General features: G+C 35.6%; 1 protein-coding gene across 8 annotated transcripts in view; it reads right to left on the reverse strand.

The window, feature by feature from the left end:
• Positions 1–25,890, reverse strand: part of ADAMTS20 (ADAM metallopeptidase with thrombospondin type 1 motif 20) — a 96,664-nt gene that overhangs the window by 38,913 nt on the left and 31,861 nt on the right. For 7 of the 8 annotated variants that reach the window (XR_010829265.1, XR_010829271.1, XR_010829269.1 and 4 more), the window contains 17 exons: positions 25,549–25,589; positions 25,138–25,243; positions 23,942–24,088; positions 23,157–23,298; positions 21,857–21,961; positions 15,370–15,515; positions 13,793–13,974; positions 13,557–13,693; positions 12,197–12,314; positions 8,228–8,323; positions 6,849–7,015; positions 6,604–6,733; positions 5,399–5,525; positions 4,515–4,725; positions 3,810–3,974; positions 2,980–3,144; positions 1,082–1,204 (listed from right to left, as the gene is read on the reverse strand). Coding sequence is in view for 5 of the 8 variants with exons in the window: in XM_066992039.1 (XP_066848140.1) it covers positions 1,082–1,204; positions 2,980–3,144; positions 3,810–3,974; positions 4,515–4,725; positions 5,399–5,525; positions 6,604–6,733; positions 6,849–7,015; positions 8,228–8,323; positions 12,197–12,314; positions 13,557–13,693; positions 13,793–13,974; positions 15,370–15,515; positions 21,857–21,961; positions 23,157–23,298; positions 23,942–24,088; positions 25,138–25,243; positions 25,549–25,589 (2,308 nt within the window). In the remaining 3 variants the exon portion in view is untranslated. The remainder of the gene's footprint in view (positions 1–1,081; positions 1,205–2,979; positions 3,145–3,809; positions 3,975–4,514; positions 4,726–5,398; positions 5,526–6,603; positions 6,734–6,848; positions 7,016–8,227; positions 8,324–12,196; positions 12,315–13,556; positions 13,694–13,792; positions 13,975–15,369; positions 15,516–21,856; positions 21,962–23,156; positions 23,299–23,941; positions 24,089–25,137; positions 25,244–25,548; positions 25,590–25,890) is intronic. The other variant, XM_048065929.2, reaches the window with a different exon arrangement.

The following is a 25,890-nucleotide window of genomic DNA, read 5'->3' on the forward strand; positions in this document are numbered from 1 at the left end:
TTTGTGCTTTGAGAAAGAACTATATCAGGTAATTTGCTGGAGACAAGGGGCATGAACATGACTGTTCTGTTTCCTGCGGTACAGAACTGAATGAAGAAAGTGGCTGTGCCACTTTATACCTTCAGTTACCAAAACCAGGAAATTCTTCAGTTTCAGCCAACAGATAAACAGGTACCACAGTTCAAAATAAGAAGCATACTCCAACCAATTTAGAGTGGAGTGGAGTGGAAATTAATCTGTACTTAATCTGTTTGGCTTTTATAATTTGAAAACTTATTCAAGAAGCCCTCACAGGGCTGGTGACTTGTGACCAGGTTATTCTGGACCACAATACCCTATGGTTTTTATTCTTAAAAAACAGATCAGAATCAGAGCTTGCCCTCAGAGAGGTAAGTGGTTACCAGCCTAACTGGATATAAATGTGAAGAATCAATCTGGTAGCCAGATCAACATATTAATCCATAGCATGTTAGACAATAATTGGTTTCAGTTAGAGGTAAACCCATTGACTGTATTAAAGACATTTCTTCTAAAAAACAATAGATTTAAATTAAAAGAAGTGAAAAAGTAAGCAAACAGAGATGGGGAGGAAATGTAGAGAACCATATTAATACCATACTGAACTATATATAATTCAAGTCTATACTGTTTCAAATTAGCATTACTGCCACCATCAAAGCTTTCCTCAAGTAACCATGACTTTCTTTTAAGAACAAACAGAATTCTAGAGTAGAGTATCAAGCCTGTTAGGTGTGATTACTAAACATTACGACAAGCAGTCAACCTTACATTGTTCTATGTTAGGGTCTTCAAAGATTTTTATTTACAAGTAACAAAAGGTCTTTGACCCCGTCAATATATGCCAGATTTTCAAATCTCCGATCTCCTTATTACTTTTCTTTTATTTAATTACCAAGGCCAAATTTGAAGCATAGAAAAAGACCAGACAGTTTCAGGTTTTTTTTTTCCTCATTCTAGAAATAGTTTCTTGCAAGTTTCACCAAAAAGTCACTAGACCACATTCATTTTTAAATTATTTTAACTAAAATGCACAACCGACTGAAAAGTGTTTTTAACTTACTTGGTTATCTCTAGGACGAGTAGCAGCATTACATTCTCTGTCATCATCCAAAATAACTCTGTAAGTCCCAGTAACACATTTGACTGCACGCATTTGGTATCCACGTCCACATGTTACAGTACACTGTTAATAATTTCACACACTTGAAATAGCACTATGTTTAATCCAAATTAATTTTTTAACTACAATTTTTATATTTAAAACTCTCTCTAGCATAGAATAGGAATAGGAATGCGAACTGAGTCTGGCTGGGATGCAGTTAACTTTCTTCACAGCAGACCATATGGTGCTAAAATAGTATAACAAACCAAATTTTGGTTATTGCCCAACTGTGCTTGCACAGTGTCCTTTTTTTTTCCCCACTCTGTCCCCTCTAGTATACTGGAGGTGGGCAACAGACTGGGAAAGGATGCAGCTATGACAGCTGACCCAAATTGACCAAAGGGATTATCCATACCATAAAACATCATGCTCAGTAATAAAAACTGGGGTAAGGCGGGGTGGGTTAATTTTTAAGAAATTAAAGAAATTTAATTTCCTCTTTCATTTTTGCATTGAGCTTGTAGGGAGCCAGGATGCCAGCATCCTATAACCAGAAGATTACCCAAAAGGAATTCAACATTATAAAGAAAGGCTGAAAGAGCTGGGGATGTTCAGCCTGAAGAAGGCTCTGGGGTGACCTTACTGCAGCTTTTCAATACTTAAAAGGGGCTTATGGAGATGCATAAAGATGGAAAGCAACTTTTTGCTCAGTCAGATAATGACAGGACAAAGGGGAATGGTTTTAAACTGAAAGAGGGTAGATTTAGATCAGATATAAGGAGGAAATTCTTCATTATGAGGGTGGTGAAACACTGGAATAGGTTTCCCAGAGAAGCTGTGGATGCCCCATCCCTGGAGGTGTTCAAGATCAGGTTGGACAAGGTCCTGTGCAACCTGGTCTGGTGGGTGGTGTCCCTGCCCATGGCAGGGGGGTTGGAACTGGATGATCTTTAAGGTCCCTTCCAACCTATGATTCTTTGGTTCTATGATTCTATGTTAGACAACAGCATGGTTATCTCTAACATGAACAAATATGACATGAGAAAAGTTCTATACAAAAGAAATGTGTAAGTTAAATACATGCTTAATTTTCAAAGGATTTATTTATTATGTATTTAACTGACTGGTTATATGTAAAAAATAAATATTACCTGCTATTCAGTTATGAGTTCTCACTAACAAGAAACACCAAATAATCCAATACTTCTATTGGCTTGGGCAATTTGATCATGAGAAAGCTCCACAGCATTGAGTACCTTATTATTTTTTAATTAATGCTCATCTATTTGGTGACAAAAGCTTCCTTCAAAAATTAATTCAACTTTTTCTGGAATTTTGAAGCCCCTCTGCTATACATAAGCATCATTAGACAAAGGAACAGCACTCTCACATTAAGACATAGAAACTCTTTCATCATTGAAGATCAAAACGAAGGAAACAAATACTAAATCTTTTTGTCTGCTATTATTAGCATATATAATTCTATGGTCTTAATTAAAGCTATCACTTAAATATGCTGACACACCTATAAATATCTGGTCTTTTACCTGTCTCATTCATCTGAATGCTTTGCTATCTACATTTTCATTATTTTGGAAATTAAATACATTCATGTGAAATAGCATTGGCGATTTTTGATATTAAGGCTCAGAGTCAGTGTCTGTTTTAGGCACCTAACTTACATAAGGGTGTTTCTAAATTACAGGTTAGATAGTCAATAGGAACAAACAAATGTGCGAACCAATTCACCTTCAAGTAGCTGCTTAAGGTCCAATTAAAATATTTAAATGGTGTTGTTTTGTGATCACTCATAGTCTGAAATACAAGACAAAAGCCAGGAATCCTGATGTACTCACTGATCCCCAAGGCCCTACTTGCCAAGATGCGCATTCATGAAGTTCACATGGTGTTACTGAACCTGGTCTATCGTTTGGATTACAGAAGTCATCTCTCAGTTGTTCATCATTAAGTTGACACCATACTTGCCGATGTTTCATTCCTTTGCCACATGTCACAGGGCACTGTAAAATAATATTAGTCATCTGTTTGTAAAGACGTGAATCTCTATTAATTGCTTCACTTTCTTGTAGTAATCTGTTGGATTTTAAAGGTCACATAAATGACAAAAATATTTCATAAGTGTTCATCATGCAACAAAACTAGTTATTTTGTGAACTCTGTATTTCTTGTAAATATCAGTGCAAATACATAACACTAAGTTTCCAAAGCTATACAATACAAAACAATGTACAGCTCACTTATTTCCATCAGAACAAAAAATAGTTAAAATGTGAGTGCACATATCACAGGGAACATGTCTAAACTATCAATCATTGTATTATATACATAAAAACTGTAATAAAATGGATATAATTCTGTTTTTCATTTGGTGGGATAATTCTCTTTGCTTCAGAAAAAAATGAAGGTATATGTATGACTAAATAGATTAAGCAGTTGTGTTATCTCATATTAATGTAACAAAATTTCAGAGAAGAAATTAATTACAGGTGTGCTTTTCAGAAGTTTTCACGCGATTGTACATCTGAGATATGTATCAACACAGTCCTAGGATTAAAGAGCTTTTACTTTGGAAAATAACCAAAACAAAAAACAAACACTCAAAACAGCTTATTTTAATATCAATGACCAGGCCCAAAGGAGTAATAAGTTTTACATGGTTCGTTACCTCACTCCACTCACTAACAGACCAGCTTGGACATAAGAATTCATTGCAACTCTGTGTTACAACTCGTGGAAGTTCTTGGCATTCTCTGTCAGGAAGATGACGACCCAAGTTGTTCAAACAGAAAGCTTCTCTGGTTCTGACACCTCTTTCACAGCTCCTGGAACACTACAGTGTTCAGAAGATTTTATGAAACAGGAAACACAGCATCATAAATGCAGGTCAAAATGCACTGTCGGTCTTAAATGTGAGACATTAAAGATTACGTTAGACAGATGTATCCTACATCTAAGTTACAGACTGTTACTATGTCAACTTGAGATAAATTTGGCACCTTGTTTAGCAGTTCCAAGATAAAACTCATTTACGAAGATGAAAGCTGAACTTTTTTACTCCAATCCATACAGAACTAAATTATTAAAACTTCAAATAAAACACATACTTTTAACCCCCAGATCTTCTCTGCTGACGTCCAAATACAAGCTGGGAACTGTTATAGACAGCTACAGTTTCTTATAAACATACAAGGAATTACATCCAGCAGTTACCAAAATAGAGAGATTGATATTAGCTCCTCCAACAACAATGGATTTGTCAATTATTATTTTCTTTTAGCTATTTAAACTGAAAAAATATATAGAAATTAAGATTTGTTATGAACACTAACTAGAACTATAATGCAACAATTATAAGGTCTTGAACTTTTACCTCTGACCATTCTGTGTAGTGCCAACTTGTCAACATACAGTCACCATGACAAGGCTCTCTGGTTGGTGGTTTCTGCTGATCGGCACAGTACCTATCATCCACTGGAGCAGTGAGTCCTTTTGAAACAGAGTACTTCATGCAGTGGATTTCTATAGACCGATACCCTGGGCCACACTTTGATGTGCAGTCGCTTTTGCCAATACTGTGCCACCTACAAAGATAAACTGTTATAGAAAGCTAACTATGTTTTAAAGAGTAAAACTATGGTTAATTAAGCACTCAGAGAGTGTACCTAAAATTGTAATACAAATTTTAGGCAACGGCTAAAACTACAAAATCTGTATCATGACTGGAATTTTCAGAACAATATAAAAGAATTTGACTCATCTTTTGAAATTTAAAGGTCCTTTTGTCTAAATCTCCCAGGAGACTTTGAAAAATGTAAGCTATAATTCTAATCCTTCATCTTCTGAACACTTCAGTGTGGGCTTTTTTGGAGTGCAAAAACACACGTCTGTGTTTCAAATTAGTTCCAGTTGAGGGTACAATTCTGGTGAAAAATATATTGTACCCAGTAATACAATTTTTGTGTGACAGAATATAGAGAACAGATTCACAATCCTAGCAAAAGACATTGAACTTCATGAATAAGAATTAGAAAAAATACATTAATTATACTTAATTTCAAAGGTGTAAGTCTAAAGTATAAACCCATTATATCGATAGATTTGAGGAAAGGAGGGAAAGATATGAGAAGGGAGGAATGAGGGAAGGAGAAGAGGTGGTGGGAGGGACAATAAAGCAGTCAATTGCTTTGTTTCAGTCTCTATCAACAAAAATAGGAAAGACCACAGTAGTTTCATCAGTTAGGAACCTCTTTGTACCTTAATTCACATTCTGTATTACACTCTTCTGAGACATCTGGTACAGGAGGTATAAATTCACATCTTTGATCAGATACTACCACATGATCACTTTTACGTATGCATGTCATTCTCCTTCTTCGAATACCTTGAAAACAAGAAAAGTGAAAAAGGGGCTGAAATAAGAGAGCATTTCTACAGTAATGGATTACATTAATCATTTAGGAATTTAACTGAGACACCCCATTAGCACTAATCTTTTTATACAGGAGATTCTGCATAAACATTAGACTTGTCCTGGTCATGCCCACCACCACTGCCATCTCCCAGCTACACTGCAGTGGTCTCATGAGGATTTCAAACTCCAGAAAACTACATTTAATACAAAGTACAACAACAAATTTACTCATCAGGCTACGTATTCCATTTGCATCATATCTGTGCTTTCCTAATTACCAAATTACTGAACACCACTATATTATCTAAGAGGTCATGATCCTTTCTTTCAGGAAAAGAGAAAGTTTGATCGGAGTACCTAAAATAACTAGAGTGTTTGGAGAAGTAGCATAGTTGACAGATGCTCTGCTTCCCTAACACATGAGTATGTCTACAGCCTGGCTCAAAATCCAAAGAAACTCACCATTCTCTGTCTCAAGTACAGGCATTTCTAGCTCCTGTATAAAAGTATTTATCAAAAATCTGAGTACGTACACTTCATATATACACTGCATACATATTGTGGCTCCATTTTTGCATTATAATGGCCTATAGCATGCCAGTTTAAAATTATATTCCCAAATAGCTTCACTCCAAATAGCAGATAACCAAAACAAGCTGAAGAAATAGATATGAAAGATACTAGACAACCCCTCAGGCACCATCTGGAAATATGATAAGAGAAGCTTAATACATCTTAGTAGATATACAATTCCACTTACTAAGGATACATTATACTCGATTCAACTATTTTCTATAAACCACTCCTATGGCTAAAAGGGAAAGGAACACAAATGTAATTTTGGATATAGAATTGTGCTGCATAAATACTGAAAACAGGAAAACAAAATCAGAAGCTATTCTGCACTTAAATGCTATGCGTGCCTAAAATTTACTGAGAATGCTGAGTTTCTTCATTAGTAGAGGTGACAAAATCTGAGTGCTTAAGACTAGTCCCTTCCTAAATGGCATCAGGTCTTTGGATCTGCTAACAAAAGAATTCACAGTACCTTGGCACATCCTGCTGCAGTCCTGCCAGGGTCCATAAGGATCCCACGTAAACAGCTCACTTCTGTCTTCTATTGGGATATTGAATGAATAACGCACATCAGGGTTGTATAAATTCCCTACACACAAAACCTTAATTGAGATAAAACGATAACTGTTTTTCAGTGAAATTGAGCGTGACATAAGATAATGAACACAATGACCATGTAGAAAATTTTTAAGCTTATGAAAAAAAGTAAACATTCACCTGTAAGGTTAACTCTTCTTCAATTCTATCAGTGCTGTTAATTCGTTCTATTGTATTATTTGAACCATTGTACTCAAAAATGGCTCCTTGTATATTGATTTCTCTTTTTGACATGCTTACAACAAAATTTCCATTCAAAATGAAATTTCCATGAATATCAGATAACGCTGTAAGTAAAAAAAAGAATACTGGAAGTAAAGCAACAATTTTGATTAAAAGGTTCTATCAATCAAAATTCCTAAAAATGTCTTTGCATCAGCACTTTGTTTTAGTCCATGTGTAAGTTTTTACAGTTCTAGTGAACAGTTTCTAAATGTTCATGAATTCAATCCCAATCATCAGTAGCTTTCACCTGAGCAGTTGTCATGGATTTTCTCTGCAATAACACTTAACTATAATAATATTTGTTCTGTTAAAAGCTAACTACAGTGTTACATTCTGCTGGAGAAGAGAACAAACATTATTCATATTTGTGTCCTATTTTACAGTCCACATTCTTGTACTTGCTAGAGGTATTTTTAGTTAAGTGGCTAACTAAATAGTCATTTACTAAAAGTAAATTTAAAAGTAAAAATAAACTATTATGCATTTACAATAAAAATAATAACCAATTGTTATAACAATAAAGATGAATAACAAAGTAAAAATAAGTAAAATATTTAGTAAAGGCATGCTATGTGTCAGGGAGTGAGGGTTGTTTGTGTATCCTGTGAGATGCACAAGCAACAGCAGGGCATCAGGCAGCAAGAAAAAAAAAATTTGAATGCTCTGAAGTCTATCAAATAGCATGGTAATAAAAAAAGAAAGAAGGAAATTATGCATCAATATACTCTCAGGCACTTCAGAGGTAACATAAATATTGTGAAATAAGACAACCAAGATTTTTAGTACAATTCACTTGGTACAGTTCACTTGTTCTTTGTTTCTCTCACGTTTGCAGATTTATCAAGAAATTTATTAAAATGTGATCTTTATACCCAGACATGACAAAAAAAAACAGAAACGTGAAATAACTGATGTTTGATGACTGCTTCATCTCTAAATAAACCACATGATTCCAGTGTTTGAAAACACAAATGCCTGCAATATTCCTTAGTTGATTCATGATGATTTAATTAACATGGCCACCACAAAGTCAAAAATTGACAAAATTATACAATGTGCTTTAATTCTCCTTCTCTGACAACTGAACACACATTTAGGAATTAGAAACCTATCATCATCTCATTTTTCTTAAAACTAACATCTACAGAGAGAATCAGGCAAATGATGATAATGACTACATATTTACTCTAAAGACTTCTGGCTGTGTGTTTAGAGCAGACCTCTGGCAAAAGCGCAAAAACTATCTATCAGTGTTATGCACCGGAGGCTTTTACCAAGGTAGTTGTCATCTTCTGGTTTCCCTGAGTAGCTGTGCTGCCGAATATCGATGTTTGTTGCTCCTTTGGGAATCTTTACTACAACATTGTAACCTGCAATGCAATTATTCACAAATTAATTGCAGACAAAAATACTTAAGTACTAGTAGATAGGAGCATAAGTTTAACTAGTTTTATTCAGAAAAACCTAGAGTGCACCAGCAACTGCTGCTGCTTAATACCCTCATGTTTTTAGGAAGGAAATATGAGTATTTTTATGCATATTAAATTTCCTTTTTTTTTTTTAATCAGTTGAACTGAAATTTATTTTCATAACTCGAGACAGTTAAAAATAATTCCTGTGTTCAGCAAAGTGAATTCTGTTCTTTGACAATAACATGAGTTAAACCTATTCAGAAAAATCTCTTGAGAGCTAGCAGTACTCTAAGGAGCAGTCCAGTATATCATGTGGGACTCAGGAAACATGGTGTCTGCTCACAGTTTAACCACAAAACTTTCTGAATGATATCTGAATAAATCACTTAAACTCAGGTACCTCCATTCCCTGTCTGTACAATTGGGTTAGTTTTTCTCTGCCTTACAAGAGACATGACAACACTCTAAAGAACAAGTCATAAATACTCAAATAGTGCAGCGCTGCAGTAGATGTAGGTGTATTGGGTAAACAGGCCATGCCAGATCTCCACGTTCTCCTACACAAAGTGTTACCCTAGTGTGTGCCCTCTAAAATATAAATGCTTCGATAATGAGTGATTGTTTCCTATAATACCTCCAATGAGAATTATGGCCAAGAGGTATCAAAATAGATGCATAAAGATCTATGTATTAGAACTGTTGATCTGGATATCCATATAAGCTTAAAAAAAAAAAAAGTTGTTTCTCACAGATACTGATTATAATTCAAAAGGATCCCAATGTCTAAGAACAACTGAATATGGCAAACATAGGAAACAATAATAAACACAAACATGCAATCTGAAACATTAATATAATCTTTGCTAACTTTGCCACTTGTTTTGCTGTGTTTTAAAGACTCGACTGAATTTAACTTTAGTTAGTTGACTCATATGTGGGATGCAAATTAAATGGCAATATCCTCTTTCAACTTCTTAATTCGCTAATTTCCCAGTGCTTTTAATCTAATAAAACTATGTCATGCATTTAAAATGAACGTTTCATCTAATCACAGGTCCACCACGGTTACCAGCTGGGGGCAGCACTGCAATTGCAAATCGCCATGCCGCTTGCTCTGAATAAATGTTTGGTAATCTTTCAAAATTACTGGGAAGAAAACCAAAACACACTAAAAAGCTCCTCACCACACACACTGAAAACCTTGCGGTAATAGGAAGACAGAAGAAAAAATATGGGAGGAAACTATAAATAAAACTGCCTAGCATATAGGACAGGACACCAGATCATGTACTAAGGCAGTGAGAAAGACAATTTTCCAGGAAATCATCACATACTCTAGTCTGATGCAGTAATAGACAACATAACAACTATGTGCACATAATGAGATGACCATTTCCTAAACTGGGAGCTAAGCAAATTAGCGTTTCATTGTAATGAATGTCTTATGACTGTTTCACTGCTGTTTAAACACTTAATGACAACATCACAATCATCATCATAACTGTATGAATACGAGCCTGTACCACTGACTGCTTTTGTCTAATCCCAAATTCGGCCTCAGTAAAATGGCTTGTGACAGTACGGAACAGGACCATTTACAGTTAAAAGAAAAAGACCAGGTTCACAGACTGGCATTTTTACTGAGTGATGCCTAACTCAGGACTCTTCCTCAGACAGTGTTTTCAGTCATTAGCCTGGGGATGTCATAGGCCTCCCGTGAACAGAGTTTGGTGGCCGGCTAGCTACAACCTCTTGTTTGCAGTGCTGCACTCCTGCCTGAGCGCAGCTGAGTGATAATCCCTTATGTTATAGCTTACTAACCAGTAGTATAGTTCAGTGTGTTCTTTTATATAACTCCAAGATGCAAACAGAATGTAAATCATTCAACTGAGTATAAAAACCCCACCAAAATATTAAAACAAGTTTTTCCTGATCCTAAAAATAAAATAAATAATAAAAAAATCTTTTTTGATCTTTTTTGTCTTTTTCATACTGAATTTTGTTCTCAAGCCCTGTGCAAGACCAGCTAAGCCACAGAAATATCCAAATGAGTATTTTTAGCAAAAAAAAAAAAAGCCAAGATGGCAATATGTATAAAGGCAGAATCTTAGAGAACAAAACACAAAGCATATTGAATTACAGCGTAGTGAGAGTCCACAATAACTGAAGGACATCCAGCAGTGGCTCCATCCAGCAGTTGTTCAAGGAATGTACGGAAAGAACTCAGGACCCTCCATCCTTTCTATGGTAACAAGGTGGGAAATTTGTTTAATCATATTCTTCACAGTGAATTCAGTCATCTAGCTTCCCAATATAAGTATGAACCCCTAACTGAGCTTTTTCCCTCAGAATACATAGTTCTACATTATGTCAATTAAAGTATATGGGAAAACAAATGAAGCAGTAGCTTTCAAATCAGACTACCTTATGTCATAGACTATAAAAAGGAAAAAAAGAGCTTCCATTATTCATAATTTACTATTTAATATAAAATGATAGGGATTCCTTTTTTTTTTGAGAAGAATCATTTTGTTAAAAAAATACAGTAAACTAAACTTTTATTACTTTGTGGAATTAATTTCACTTCGGAGCAAATAAATCTGAGGTGACACAAAGCTGATAAACAATAGAGTGTTAATGTCAACCATATTTGAATGAATGGCAGTTTCAGTATACTGCTTATTTGTATTAAATGTATTTGTGACATAATTCATGCGATACTTGTAAATGAAAAGATCTTTCATAGTGGTTGAAAACAAAAAGACTGACAGTCCTTTACTCAGAGTTATCAAAGTCATACATTATTTTCCTTCAGAGTTTTGACCACACATTCAGAAATCCAGTCTCCAATAACAATAGTTGTTTGTGTCTTCTTCCAGCATCTCAGGACAAACACAAGAAAAGTTACATGTATTTGTACAGGAAGGATACTTATAGCCCACCCTTAAGCTTTTTGGTACATTTTGCATGGTACAAGCCCTCTGCCAGGAAAAAAAAATCCAACAGGATACTGGGCATACTTTCCTCTTTGACCAGCAATTCCTTTGTCCTGTGAAGATCCTATTTGGCAGCTCTCCAGGTGTCATTTTCACTTCGCCTGTGGTCTCTTTCAACCAATGAAGCTGCATCAAGAGGCCTTTTGGAATATGATATTAATCCAGAGACTTCTGTCCTTATGTTCTACACTCTAACTGTTGACCTGCACTGCTACATACATATGAAGGTCTCTCCATACTTCCCAGAATGGGAACTATCACTATATACAAGAACTATCGGTAGCTCTATTAGAGAAATTAAATCAAAGAAATATAAAGTACCAGAGTTTTCCAGAAGACTTTCTCATTCCTTACATGCCAATGAAGAGAAAAGAACATAAATGTTGCTGCCCATATTCTCTGGAAAGAAAAGGGTCACATTTCACAGGCTTTCACTATAGGGAAAAAGAAAGCTCACCAGCTGCTCACACCACAGCCCTCGTGATATCTCCTTACACAACCAAAAGGAGATACTTCCAGATAAGAGAGATCACAATGTGCACAGCAGGAAGCATTCTTCCTTTTAAAGTACTTCTGCCCTCATCATATCTTCTTTAATGTCTTTTGTTTTGACCTTAGAGCAGATTGGTTTTTGCCCCTTGAATGGGTCAGTGTGTGACAGCGCTTCCTTTTGCATCTTTGAGAGGGCACGTGTGACTGACAATCAGAGATTTTTTTTGTTGGCAGAGGCCCTAAAGAACATACACTGAAATTCCACTTCCTCAAACATACAATACAATCTCTAAGCCATACTGAAACGTACATTAAGATTAAAAAAAAGAAAAGCAAAACATACCATAACGAGCACTGTTGAAAGTACCTGCAAGAGTCTTACATGAAGAATTGTCACCACCACAGATTCCACATTTGTCTCTCCTTGCCTTGGAATTCAAAACATGATCACAGCCTGCTTGCTACAAAAAAATACAATCCCGTGTCATTCAGCCCAACGTAAAACAATGAAAACATACAATGTAAACTTCCCACTCCCCTAAAACATTTTTATTCACTGCATATATCTAGTCTTCCTTGGCAATTCATGAAAAACCTTTTATGTTTTTGGGTGCTGTGATGTACAGGCAAAACACAACAGTTGTGTTGTACTAAGAATGTATAATCCAAATACACTTAATATGCCAAGAACTGTACAAGAATACATAACAGCGTGCAAAGACTTTGTATAAAAATATCAACACAGAGTATAAACTTTAAGGTATATTTGCATTAAAAATTCTTTGAATCCTAAAATCAGTATGTATTTGTATATAGACATCAATTCTATTAGAGTCTGTCATTACTGCAAAACAAGAAAAGGAAAATATGTAGACTAGGATAGAAACACTTCATTTACGTATCTTTACTTAATCTTTTCTTTTTTACATGGTCATAAACAGGACTTCCCCTTTCCTCTTGATATATACTCTAAAAAAGGTTACATTTTCTCCTCATCCTGAATTTAGCCAGTTTCACTGCAATCAGCAAAACTACCGTCCCTGGGGGTGTTCAAGGAAAGGTTGGACCTGGTGCTTAGGGACATGGTTTAGTGTGTGACATTGGTAGTTGGACCAGATGACCTTGAAGGTCTTTTCCAACCTTAATGATTCTATGATTCTACCTGGGATGGACAAAAAAAGTCTTGATTTTTTATAATATGCGTGTTCTAACAAAATCTTGTGGCACTTCTATTAACTGCTATTAAGCAAACAATGCTGAAATGATCCCCTTCAGGGGTTCATTCCACCTGATTTTGCAATGAAACCATAAATGTGTGATCCATCTACCCTCGGATTTTTTAGTTTTTCACTTCTTTGCTAGCAGAAATACGATGGCAATAAACAGACAGCATGCTTCTTTACTCCCTTTAACACCAATTTTGGATCAGCTTCTCTCAGCTCATGTGGACAATATTAACCCTCTCACACATCAGGCTTAATGAGGAAAGACTGTGGGTGTTCAGATTCAACTCTATGTTCTTCACTTAATTGCCTCCATTTCCAGATCTTAATTTGGTAGGGATTAAAATTAACTGAAGTAAATTCAAAACAGCTTGCTTTACATACTTTCAGTAATGGTTATTTGGATGTATATTTATTTAGTAATTATTTAACCATCTGTTAAAATTGATTTTAATAATTAGTAAGTTTAGATTTAAATACCCTGCATAAGCCTTGAACACAAAGGTCATTGGTTTCTGCTCCACAGGGAGTACCATCAGCAACTCTGTCCTTCAGCTGATAGTAGGAAGTTGTTCCAGAAACTCGGCAAAAAAGTTTACAGCGATCTTTCATAGAAACTGGAAAGAAAATCCAACAGGTTTCTTGACTGTTTTAGGACTTTAGTTAAAATAACATTCTTATTTTGTTAATTGAAAAAAAAAAATATAATCACTTACTACCACTGTATTTTGGAAGCCAGCGAACAGCAGACGTAAGACCATTGATGTTAAAGTGTTTGCCATCAAATTCAGAGCACTGTTGCTCCCGGAAATCTTTTTTGCCCTTTGGACATGAATCGGTATTACATGATCGAAATTTCATCCTGCGGCCAACACAGTACTTTCCTCCGTTTCTTGGTCTAATAAAAACAGTTAAATGTAAAACAATCTCTCTCTGTTTCTAAAATTCGTGTTTTCCATGAAAAGTGGTTTGACCTACTGATCTAAAAGGGAATATGCAACATTCTGTCAGTCTGGTATTGACTTTCCCCCCCAAAACCCCTCATCTTCTATTGCACTGGGTAAACATTTGTACCCATATGAAGAAAATAAAAAAGTCCACATAAAAGATTACTGCTGGGGGTGGTGGTAATCAAGTTATTGATGTTAATGTCTTAATATCTTAATTGTCTATTATATTAAATGCTTTATTATTTCTCTTATTATTATTTTGCCTGGTAAAAGGCAAATGAACTTCAATGCTTCCATTAACTTAGCCAGGATTACAACCCTGTTTTCACAGAAGCAGCACCTCCCTCAGTAATTTTAAATTATTATGTTAAAGAGTGACAAAGAAAGAAGATAAAATTAAGAACTGGTACACTCTTCTCTTTAGTCTTAATGTCAGTTTCAGTTTGAGGATCAAAAGACCTAAAAAGGGAGAATTGTGGATAACAGCCCATTTACTCTTAAGTCTAACATACAGTTCCTGACTTAAAACCCTGTTACACTTTACTTCAGTATTAGCAGATTCTTGTGGAGGAAAAGAAAATAAATTAAACAATGGCATATTGATATTACCAGATACTAAGACTGACATAGCCATATTTAATAGGAATCTAGTCCACTCATCAGAAAAAAAATAAAATAATCTGGGGTGATTTGATTGAGGTTCATTTATCCTGCCGATAATATCAAGTTGACATGACTTCGTAAAAATAAAAACCATAACCATAGCTGCAGCTCTTGTTCTGTAGAAGTTAAGGGTAAAGTTCTCACTGACCTTTGTTACAGAGAATGAAACCCACATGGAATTATTCAGTCAGTGGAAGTTTCTTATTATAAAGGGAAGTTGTAAATGACCCTGCTGTAACCAGGGTTCCTTGTGAACATTACTGGTGGTGATGCTGTCAAAGAGCCTCAAATCTAAACAAATCAAGTGTTTCACTAAAAAGATTACCTAGCAATACATCTATTTTCATTTTGCAGCTTTCAGTCCATAAAAAGTATCAGAAAGTTTAAATAAACCCTCGACATTTAGAAAAAAAAAAAAAAAAGACTTTAACAAAGTTAAGTCTTCAGATCTACCTATAAATGTGAATGATACATGTGAGACAAAAGAAATCTAAACACTCCCTGCATTTTGGAGTCTCTAGACTTATCCCTCTTTTCAAACATTGATGAAAAAAGCATTTGCTTATTGGAGCTTTGAACAAATTCATGCAACCATAACACCTTAATTTTGTTCTGAATGAATCCATTACGTTGTAATACCTTCATTACGCTCTAATGTAAAAGAACAGCAAAAAACATACTCCGGTCTATTACACAGCCTGGTGGTGCTCTTGATTCCACCTCCACAAGTTCTTGAACATGAGCTGTAAGGTCCCCATGGTCCCCATTCTCCATCTACAGGACGTGTCTCCATTTCTCTGCTCACACAAATTCCGTGGCGGCAGTGCTGCACAGTTGACAAACAAAGCAAAATTTGTAAGTCAAGCAAAAGGTTACTATATATGAAAGAAAATTTATCCCTATTCTTAACCTGGGTCTGGACATTTAGTCTCCAACTAGACTTTGTGCCACCGACCACCACTCTCTGGGTTTGGCCATTCAGCCAGTTATTTTACCTCATTGTCTGCCCACCCAGCCCATACATCTACAGATTGTTTATGAGGATCTTATGGGGGAGAGTGTCAAAGGCCTTAATGAAGTTCAGCTGGACAATATCCAGTGCTCTCCCCTCATCTACCAGTCCAGTTCCACTTGAACTCTGTCCTTCTTAACTTTATCCCTGAATGCTCAGACAACGTCTCTGTATTCCTCCCAGGTTACCTGTCCTTGCTCCCACCCTCTGTGCACTTCCTTTTTGTGTTTGAGTTTGGCCAGGATCTCCTTGTTCATCTATGCAAGCCCCCTGGCATTTCTGCATGACTTCCTATTCTTTAGGATGGACTTCTCTTCAGCTAGGAGAAGGTGATTCTTGAATATTAACCAGCTTTCTTGGGTTCCTCTTCCTTCTAGAGCCTTATCCCATGGTACTCCACCAAGCAGATCCTTGAAGAAGCCAAAGTCTGTTCTCCTGAAGTCTGTGGTTGTAAACTTGCTATTCAGCCTCCTCCCTGCCATCAGGATCCTGAACTCCACCATCTCAGGGTCACTGCAGCCACAGCTGCCTTTGACCTTCCCATTCCCAACAAACCCTTCACAGTTGATGAGCATGAGGTCCACCAGCACACCTCTCCTTACTGGCTTCTCTGTCACTTGGAGAAGGAAGTTACCATCAACGCATGCCAGAAACCTCCTGGATTGCTTATGCTGTGCTGTGTTGTCCCTCCAGCTATATCAGCTGAATATCAGCTGAAGCACCCCATGAGGACCAGGGCCTTACTCTCCAAACAGGAATTTGTTATAGAATCAGATTATCCGTTCTGAATAATGCCTGAACTCTTAATCTAATTTGGCAATAAAATTGGATTAAATTGCCAAATATTGCAAATAAATTGCCAGATTGTTGCATTGACTCTTGAGCATTGGCCATTTCTTTTAAGCCCTGAATGCCCTCCTCTAACTAAGAATGTTACCACTTAAGATGACTTCCAGCACAAAGCGAAAACAGAACAAAAGCTAGATCTATCTTGCTAAATTACTATTTAAATGATTCAGCAAACTGGCCAGATTACTCACTTAATGCTCAGACTAATGTTATAACTTAACTCCAAAAAGACACCATGCTTCCAGTGGGTATCTGCATATCACTGCAGTGCTTACTGCTACCTTTTATTACTTTTTTCTAGATGCCTTTAGGGTACCTCTATACCTCAACCTTCTAGTACCTTTAGGAGTTAAAGCAACTACTAACATAAAAGATACGGCTACACTATATGAAAGAGCAAGGTAAACATGAAGAAACATTAAGATCTTGCCTTTCCAATAATTGTCATTAACATCTTATGAAATAATTTTTCATATACAGGCTGAGGATTCCTATAGTCTGAGGATTCTAAGCCCCACTTCACAAAAGAAATACCGCATCCAAATACGTGACTAGGACCTAGAGTTTACATCCTTCTCCCATCCACAAAAACATTTACAATAACTTGAAGGGAGAGTTCAGAAAAAGACAGAGTTGTAAAACGAAATTTTATACCCACAACAGCATTATTTTGATCCATAAAAATGCAAAGCACATGTTCACATCTGGGATTTTAATAGCTTATTCAACAAACTTGTATCAGCTATTATTTTGCTACATTCCTACAGAAGCAACATGATGAAGTCACAGTAGAAAACTCAGGCACCAGACGCATTCCAGATGTTCCTCTTTGCCTCCTTGAATCATTGCTTCACTGAGAACGCTATGATACACAGAACTCTCATAAACTTAAATATAATCACTAGCATTTTTTTCCTACATTTGTTATGGCACATATAATGCATGCATCATGTGAAATGGCTATCACTTGTAATTCCAAACATACTGATTACAGCAAGTGGCCACTCTGCTTTAGCTAGGGTCAAGAGTAGCTTTTCTGTCAAAAAGGCAGTAATTCTGACCCAAATCCACATGTAATTATTATATCTGCAGATAGGAGAGGGAGGGTTAATGGTTCAAGTTTGGGATCAATGAACCCACAGGTACCCATATTCATATTTCTTAATTGCCTGCTTACAATAAGTAGCTTGACGCATACTTATGGATTAAACTATGATAGGATAAACTGATTTCAGGTACTTCCAGGGTATCTCGTAGCTTATTGTGCTTTCTAAGTTTCCAGGAAAGAAAGTTTAGGAAAAAAAAAAAAAAAAAGGCGTTGTCAGGCTAGATCAACTTCGACTGAATCAAGAAGAGTGACAGATGGACATGGAACAGCACCAGAGCTCTTCAGAAATCAAGGACTTCATACAGAGCTTGGTATGATTCAACAGGAAAAGGACTCCAAGTTCACTCTTGCTGCCTGCATTCTCCAGAGCTACCGCCATGGCTTTTGAAGACCTTGGGGCAAAGATTGAAATGACAATCAGTGTGAGAGGACATAGCTTCATGAATCTGAGTCTTGTGTAGCCATGCAGAAAAGAAGGCTCGGAAAAAATAGTTCATCTGCTTTGAAACACCAACATGTTTCCAGAGATGTTGCTGGTAGCTGCTGGTGCTTCTAAAAGGAAAGAAGACAATTCAACAGAATAGAAAAGTATGAGGGGGACATGAAAACGACAGTGTTGCAGAAGTGGACATTATAGTTTGTATTTTGCTTTCCAAATATCCAGCTATAGTGTTCTGTTTAATTTTTTTGCTTAAAAAATATGATTTTTTCACTCCTGATATCCAGACAGAGCTCTGAGAATGACTAAGCCAGTGGATAGAACGGGAAGAGAAAGCTGTAGCGGGCTGAATGTGTGAAAGGAAAATAGGCATACCTGGTGGCACAAAACAGATAAACACTAAAGGCAATGCAGAAGCATAATATCTGTTCACTATGCAGCATCTGGCCTATAGCAGAAGTCTGAATATAAGCACTCTTAAAGTAGACTCAAATTACATAGAAATGGGAAAAGAGTACGAACCTTAGAAGTTACACAGATTCAGCATGAATGAGCATGAGCAATGAGCAAGGATGAAAATAAGAACATCCTCTCAGACAAACAATTCTGTGATTCTGTGATATACTGAATTCATTGTGGGATCCAGTGAGCAGCCTACCTCAGACTAATCATACAGCATAGTTCTTAATACCAAAGATATTCCCATGGTAACTCTGATTACAGAGACAAGACAAAAAAGCACTAACCATATAATATTTTTCATATCATTGTGCCTCAATACACAACAAAAATAACATTTAACTTAAAACAAAATTTAAATAATAACTGTATGTTAAAGTTATATATATTATTGCCTTTAGGAAGACAATCCAGGAATGAATACCTTTGGATGTCTCTCACAAAAAAAACACCAGAAACATTTTCAAGCAATGACTACTGTATTCCCATGGTCTGCAGAAATTCACCACTGCAAAATTAGTAAATGTTCACATACAGCATGTCAAGATATATTTACACTTATTTTCTCTTTGAAATACCAATTAGGCCAAAGAATTTAAAGACTGCATCACCTGCTTCAGGGAAGTTCTGTGTGATGTTAGAAGACCTAGCAGAAGCTTAGACTTCTTATGGATCTCTGTGAAGTCAAAAAAGCAAACAAAAAGCACCTGAAGTGATGTAACACAACACGAGTATCAACGGAATGAAAAACCGTTCTCAGAGACAGCAGAATGGCTACATACAGGCTGCTGTCAAATCTAAGTAATGAGAATGTATAGAAAGAGGAGGAGGAGGAGAGAAATTTTCTACCTTTGGTAGAAGCCCAGCAAGTAAAAACAATTCATTTTTGTAGATAACTCTAGGATGAACAAAGTACAGTTTGATCAAATCAAATGAGTTTTACTAGACAACAAATTGTAGTAAATGGTTTCTATTTTTGTAATATTAATTCTAGATAATTAATAATATTAAAACTATAGAATTAATACAGGAATCTCTCAAATTCCCAAGAAAATATTTTATTTATTCTCTACTAAGACCCTGAAGTAAGTTAGGCTGAGTTTTCCCTTTAGTCGTACAAGAAAATCTTACCTATACCTATTACCGATACTACATAAATTAAGAAGTCACTGAGCTCTACAGATGAGTGTACGTACTAAAAAAATCTCTTTCAAAAAGCTTGCATGCTGACAGGTTGCATATGACAAAAAGATATTCCACTGAGCTCAGAAAGAGCAGTTTGCTCATTCTCTTGAGAGTCTCTGATAATATTAAATTCATACCTTCTTATATTTTGGGAAAGTACAGACATAAAGTACAGACTGTTATAGAGCACTCCATAAAGCAAGATCCACTAATCAGACACACAAATTGAAGAAAAACAAAAGATTACTGTGAAAGTGAACTCATGTGTCAAATCTAAGCTTAAAATGCAAATAAAATAAACTGCAAATAAAATAAACTGCAAATGCCTTAAATAGATCTTTTTGTATTTATCACAGCAAAAATGCTACAAGCACCAAATATAAATGTATTCAGCATGCTCACAAATACTAGTTACAATTACTAGTCACCATGCCTTAATCTCACTAAAATCAAAAGAAACTCACCCACTGAGCTTGAAAAGAACTGTCCCTTAGATAGAAACAGATGACAATTTGTCAGATTAATTGCTGCTCTTTCTTACATCTTTCAGAGGTAATGACTGTAATTAGTTCTTCACTTCCTAGAGAAAACTGTTTGGTTTCACTGCAGTAATTGCATAAAATAGGTTTTTGTATTCTTACATAAAAGAAGCGCTTTGATGTTGGCAAATTAGAGTCAATTGAATTAAATGTTACATACGAAGTTTATATAAATTATGAACTTCCTTTCTGATCAATCACAGATTGAAAAATGGATTTAATGTTATATATCATATCATCAGGCATAAACAAGCAGAGCTTCCATTGCAACCTTCAAATAACTTTTCCTAATTTTACAGGAGAGAAGAGATTTCTGAGACAGTTTACCCACTAAATTGTTAACCATTAGGACAGTATTTTCAAATTTCTCACTTCTTATGTCTTATCAAATACAGAAAAAAAAATAAAAAAGCAATCTTTAAAGATTAAAAGTTATCGGGGAAAATTTAGTAATAACTGAGTTAAATATAGCTTATTACACATAGAAATTAGACCAGAATTTTAAAAAACATATTTGAATGTATAAAATTATTAAAAGATAAAAATTAACATTGCTCCCACAGCCCCTGAAGCTGGCAAAGCACACTACTATTACAAACAGCTCAGCATAATAAACCTGCCAGACTTAAGATAAACACTGTCATATCTGAGCATGTCAAAATCTCTGAAATATTTAAATATTTATTTTCACAGTCCCTCGATGGGTGAGAAAATATTTCTGTTTGCTGGTAGTGAACTGAGACAGGGAGAGGCCGAAGACTAGGTCAGCAAAGAACTCGAGCATCTTATTTCTGTTCATGTCCCAAGCTACATGTAAATCCAAAACTAAGACCCTCAAATCCTCACTGTTAACACTGGATTCGACTACCATCCACCAGTACTTCTGTTTCTATCACGGTATTTTAAGTGCCTTGACTATATCTAGTAACTAGCTGTTCATGACTCCCTGCCAAGACCAAGACAGGCTATGTTCTCAGAGGATACAGATCAAGATCGGCATTCGAAAAAACAAAAAACAACACCAAAACCACACCTGCCAGATAAGGAATTAGTGAGCTGCTGTCTCATCCTCTAAACACTCTCTATGAAATAAACCAACAAGCAGAGTATACATAGGAAGTCCAGCTTCAATTTGTTCCTTTTTATGTCTCAAAAAATCTGTCCCTCACACAGCCAGGTCGAATAAAACACTTTATGGTGTAAATGGATGAGAAGTTCTGGTTTTTAGCCCTGAACAGATCCAAGTATCTTGAATTATGTTACAGTAGGCAAAGCAGAATATGAGTGTGAGTTATGTGTTGTTAAGGTACTTACTGGAATAGATGAAAAGGTACTGATACGTGCTTTCACATTTTGTCTGAAACAAACATAATACACAAATATCTACTAAAGCCAGGAGTCTAATACAAACTCTTTGTCCAAAAAAGTGTACTCCTGTACCTAAGTCACTCATACTTAGTTAGCTCTGGCTCAGTGAAACAGCCTCAACTAGAGAAATTGGGGGAACATGCTTTTGGGATGTTTGGTTTCCACCAACGACTTTGCCATATGCAAGCTCTGAAAAACAAAGGCTTACCATTCCCACACCACAAACCGTTCCATCAGCCAAAGGCATGTGCTGAGTACGACATCCCTTGTGAACTCCTTCTGTACTTGTGCACCATAAGCGTTTGCACTGTTTCTTAAAAAAAAAAAAAAAAAAAAGATTACCTTTTTTGTGCCTGTAACACCACTTCAGATATCAGTTGGGATATTTGCATTGTTTTTCTCATAAAATATGAGTTTAATTTTTGCTATTAGTACTATTAGTTTTCACATAACTCTTCCCTCACCCCCCCAAAAAAAATTGATTTTGTATAACACTAGGCAGGAATGTGGAATATTTGAAACAGACATGATCAGAAAGAATAGCTGACTATTTTCTAATTCATTAGATGATTTAATTAAAAAAGCATGTATGAGATTATGGTTGATACTATGCAGCACAGTTTGAGAATAATGTCCAGATAAAGACATTATTGGAATTATTTTTAAAAAGTCGCTGGCCAGAATATTAAGATGAAAACCTTCTTTTCAGATTGTTAAAAAGACTCTTAATGGACAAATACCATTTACGGTTTACTAAATTTACAAAGCAGTCTTCAGTAACCATCCCTAGGTCTTTGAATTCCTCTTTACTTTTCTATAATATTCCCATAAAGCCTGACTCTTCCTAAACAGTACTTTACCTCAACAACAGCTCCACTTAATTCAGTCTGAATCTGATCTTAAATTGTCTCCTCTAAACAGCTCCAACAAGCCATGCAATACAAGTACAGGTATTCAACAAGTTGGTCCAAAATCTCTGTGTGACATCTTGACAGAAACAAATGAAGCCATAACGCTATACTTGTCATTATATATTGTACTGGCAAACAGGCCACATTAAGTTTTCAAAATGCAACTAAAGTTTCAATCTTTATCTACTCAATTCTTTATATTATTACTTTCTTTCCAGATGCCAATTTTGCATTAACGAATTTTTGGTGAAGTACATCAAATGTACACTCTAACATGTATGGAAATACTTAACAAAGTAGAGGAAATATTTGGACCAAACATTGGGAGAAAATATTTCAATTAATAGATAAATTTTAAAGTTATAAATTTATAAAAGTACTTAAATCAGGTAAGAAAGCTGTTAACGTAATATAGTGGTTGCAATGTGAAAACGCTTTCCACTGAATGATTTCCCTTCAGCAGTATAGAATCTGCACTTTGACATATTTAAGGATAAAATTATTCCAAAAATGGAGTGACTGAGATTTCATTTTTAAGCCTAACCTTCAGCAGTTTTTAGTACCTATTAAGAATGAGTCTGTGCCTAGTTCACTCACCAGATAGGGGCAGACTTGTGACCCAAGACCAAACATAAGCTCACACTGCTTATTGACGTCATACATTGATCCAGGCAGCTGAGAGGAAAGATCATATATTCTTCCACTAGGTTTGTCTAGAAGACATTCACCATAACCAGTACTGTTGTACAAACAGGAACAAAATGTGAGTTAATCATTCCTAATTAATTCATTGGGAGCATATTTACACAACGCTTACACATGCATATCTCAATGCAGTTATGGGTTTGTACGCACACCTGACTATATAAAGATATTAATTAATTGTAATTAATAAAATAAACTAGGTCACTTGATTTTTCTTTACTGGATTATATGTTATATCTACCAAACACAGCTTAGGGTCTTTGTTTTCTGACTGTCACTTCTCATTTTTACAATCTGACAATAAAAAATGTTACTGACTAAAATTATACCTAACTTAACATTTTTTGAAATAAAAACTCCCTAAAATGAAGTGTGCCTGACTATTAAAATCATACTAAAGACTTTTTCAATAACCAAGGCCATGATATTAAAAAAATACATAAAAAAATTGCTCTTAGCTTTACATTTTGAGGGTAACTTTACTGAAGCCACGGAATTAATCATCATCCAAAGAGTTAAACGCTTGTCACTTCTGGAGGACTGAGGCCCTACAAGTCAGTTGTTAAAGCCAACAACAACACAGAAGTGGTACTTCAGCAATACTTTTAAAATGCTTTCCAGATTGACACAAAACAGAAAAAAAAAAAAAAGTGCACAGCATTTATACTGGTACTTACTCAAGAAATTCTGTGATGTATTTTTGACTGCATTTTGACCAGGTCCATGGACTTGTATGGTAATTTAAAGTTGGAGCCATCACATGGTATTGATGTTTAATTCCAGCTTCTTTACATTTAAAACTGTCATCATGTGGCACATTGAATCTAAAAAGCAAAACAAAAAAACTCCAAAACAAATTCAGCAATAATTAACTGAAACACTTCTCTTGTAGCAGCAAAAGCTCCAGTTTTGAGTTTGAAAATGCCTTAGCATAGTAATGGGTCTCCCTTATTATGGCTATCTGACATTATGGCAATAATGCTGAACCCAGTAAGAATTTTACAATTGCGTAATTCTTTAGTTCACCAGAAAAATCCCAGTGTTTTGGGAGTGCGACATTTTAAATGACCAACCCATCTACTGAACTGAATATCCAGGTCATATCCAGACTGACCATAACAGATTACCCCAACATTCACATCATAACTCTTACTGTTCAATAACAAACTGCAGAGCACATCAACGTCATATTTATGCAGCTAATACTTCACCATACTTTGTAATTCAGTTTAAATAAGATGATAAATGGCATGTCTATAAGTGAACTTCCAGGATTATGAAAATCAACTAGCTAGTTACCAAGCTCTGAAATGCCCTTGTTACCTACACTGTGGTTACCTCCACCTCATGAAGCTAGAGTATAGCACCCTTCTGCCATCATTGATGAGGTTCGCTTCATAAAACAAAATGCTGTCATCTCTTATTTTTCTATGCAAAGTATTTCTCTTTGTGTTACTCTATTGTATTCTAAAAGGATCAAAGAGAAGGAAGAATATTTCTGCGTTATATTAACAAATGTCTTTCCTTAAATTCCTGTTGGGGCTAGAATGCAAGTGGAGTTAACAGGACTATATTTCACATCTGCGATACCTGTTCCAGTGTCCCAACCAGCTGATATGACAAAAGGACAGAAGATGGCTGTATGGCCAGTATCTCCAATCATCCAGATTTAGCAAGTGGCCAGGTTATAAACTTCATGGATTCTCTACCTCTAGGTGGCTGGCAGACCTGACTTTGCAAGGGGCGAGAACAATGACAGTTCTAAAAGGATGTAGCAGACTGCTCACTCTTGGAAAAGTAGAGCCCATCACTGGAAACTGGTAGTATTCAAAAGGAAATAAAAAAAATTACCCGCAGGGAAATAAGTACTTACACATGTCCAAGTTCATGTGCTATAGTAAAAGCAGCACTTAATCCATTTTCTTCACTTATAGAACAGCTGCGTAGTGGGTCACACATTGTACCTAGCTCTGCCAAACCTGCAAAATTGAATTCTTATATAAAAGCTTAATAGAACAAGTTTTCACATAGGAATGACTCTATAAATGAATGCTAAAACACAAGACTTGAAAGTCATGCATGAACTATGCAATCAAATTTACATTAAACCAACTTCCACCTGAGATCACAGTATTGAAAAGATTACTTTTTTTTTGTCTCTCAATTAAATTTTACATCTATTTCTGTTTTTTTTTCCCTGTTTATCTCCTACAGTAAAATTAAAAAAAGTAAAATTACAGATTTTCTCTTGTAAAATCATACTGATTAAAAAAGAATAACTCACCTAGAGTATCACACTTCTCTCTAGCTCTGCAGATATCTTCCCTTGAAAGAAAAGATTTATTTGAAATTACTGGAGCAAATAAAATGTACTTTAATGTAAAGTATTTCACTGTTGCTATATTAGTTACAGCAGTTTCAAATCTCAATTTTCAATTTTTAATCTTGCAGTCCATTCAAACAATTTGTATTCTTGTGAAAGAATTTATATTCATGATACAACACTCACAGTATTACTTGCTATCTAGCTTGCAAAGAATAAAAATCGATGTACTTTGCTATTTCTCCACTATGTTCACAAGTATAAAATGCTGCTGAAAACATGCAGATTCCAGCCTACTTGAAA

Source organism: Anser cygnoides, chromosome 1 (assembly GCF_040182565.1).
Source record: "Anser cygnoides isolate HZ-2024a breed goose chromosome 1, Taihu_goose_T2T_genome, whole genome shotgun sequence".
Taxonomy (NCBI): domain Eukaryota; kingdom Metazoa; phylum Chordata; class Aves; order Anseriformes; family Anatidae; genus Anser; species Anser cygnoides.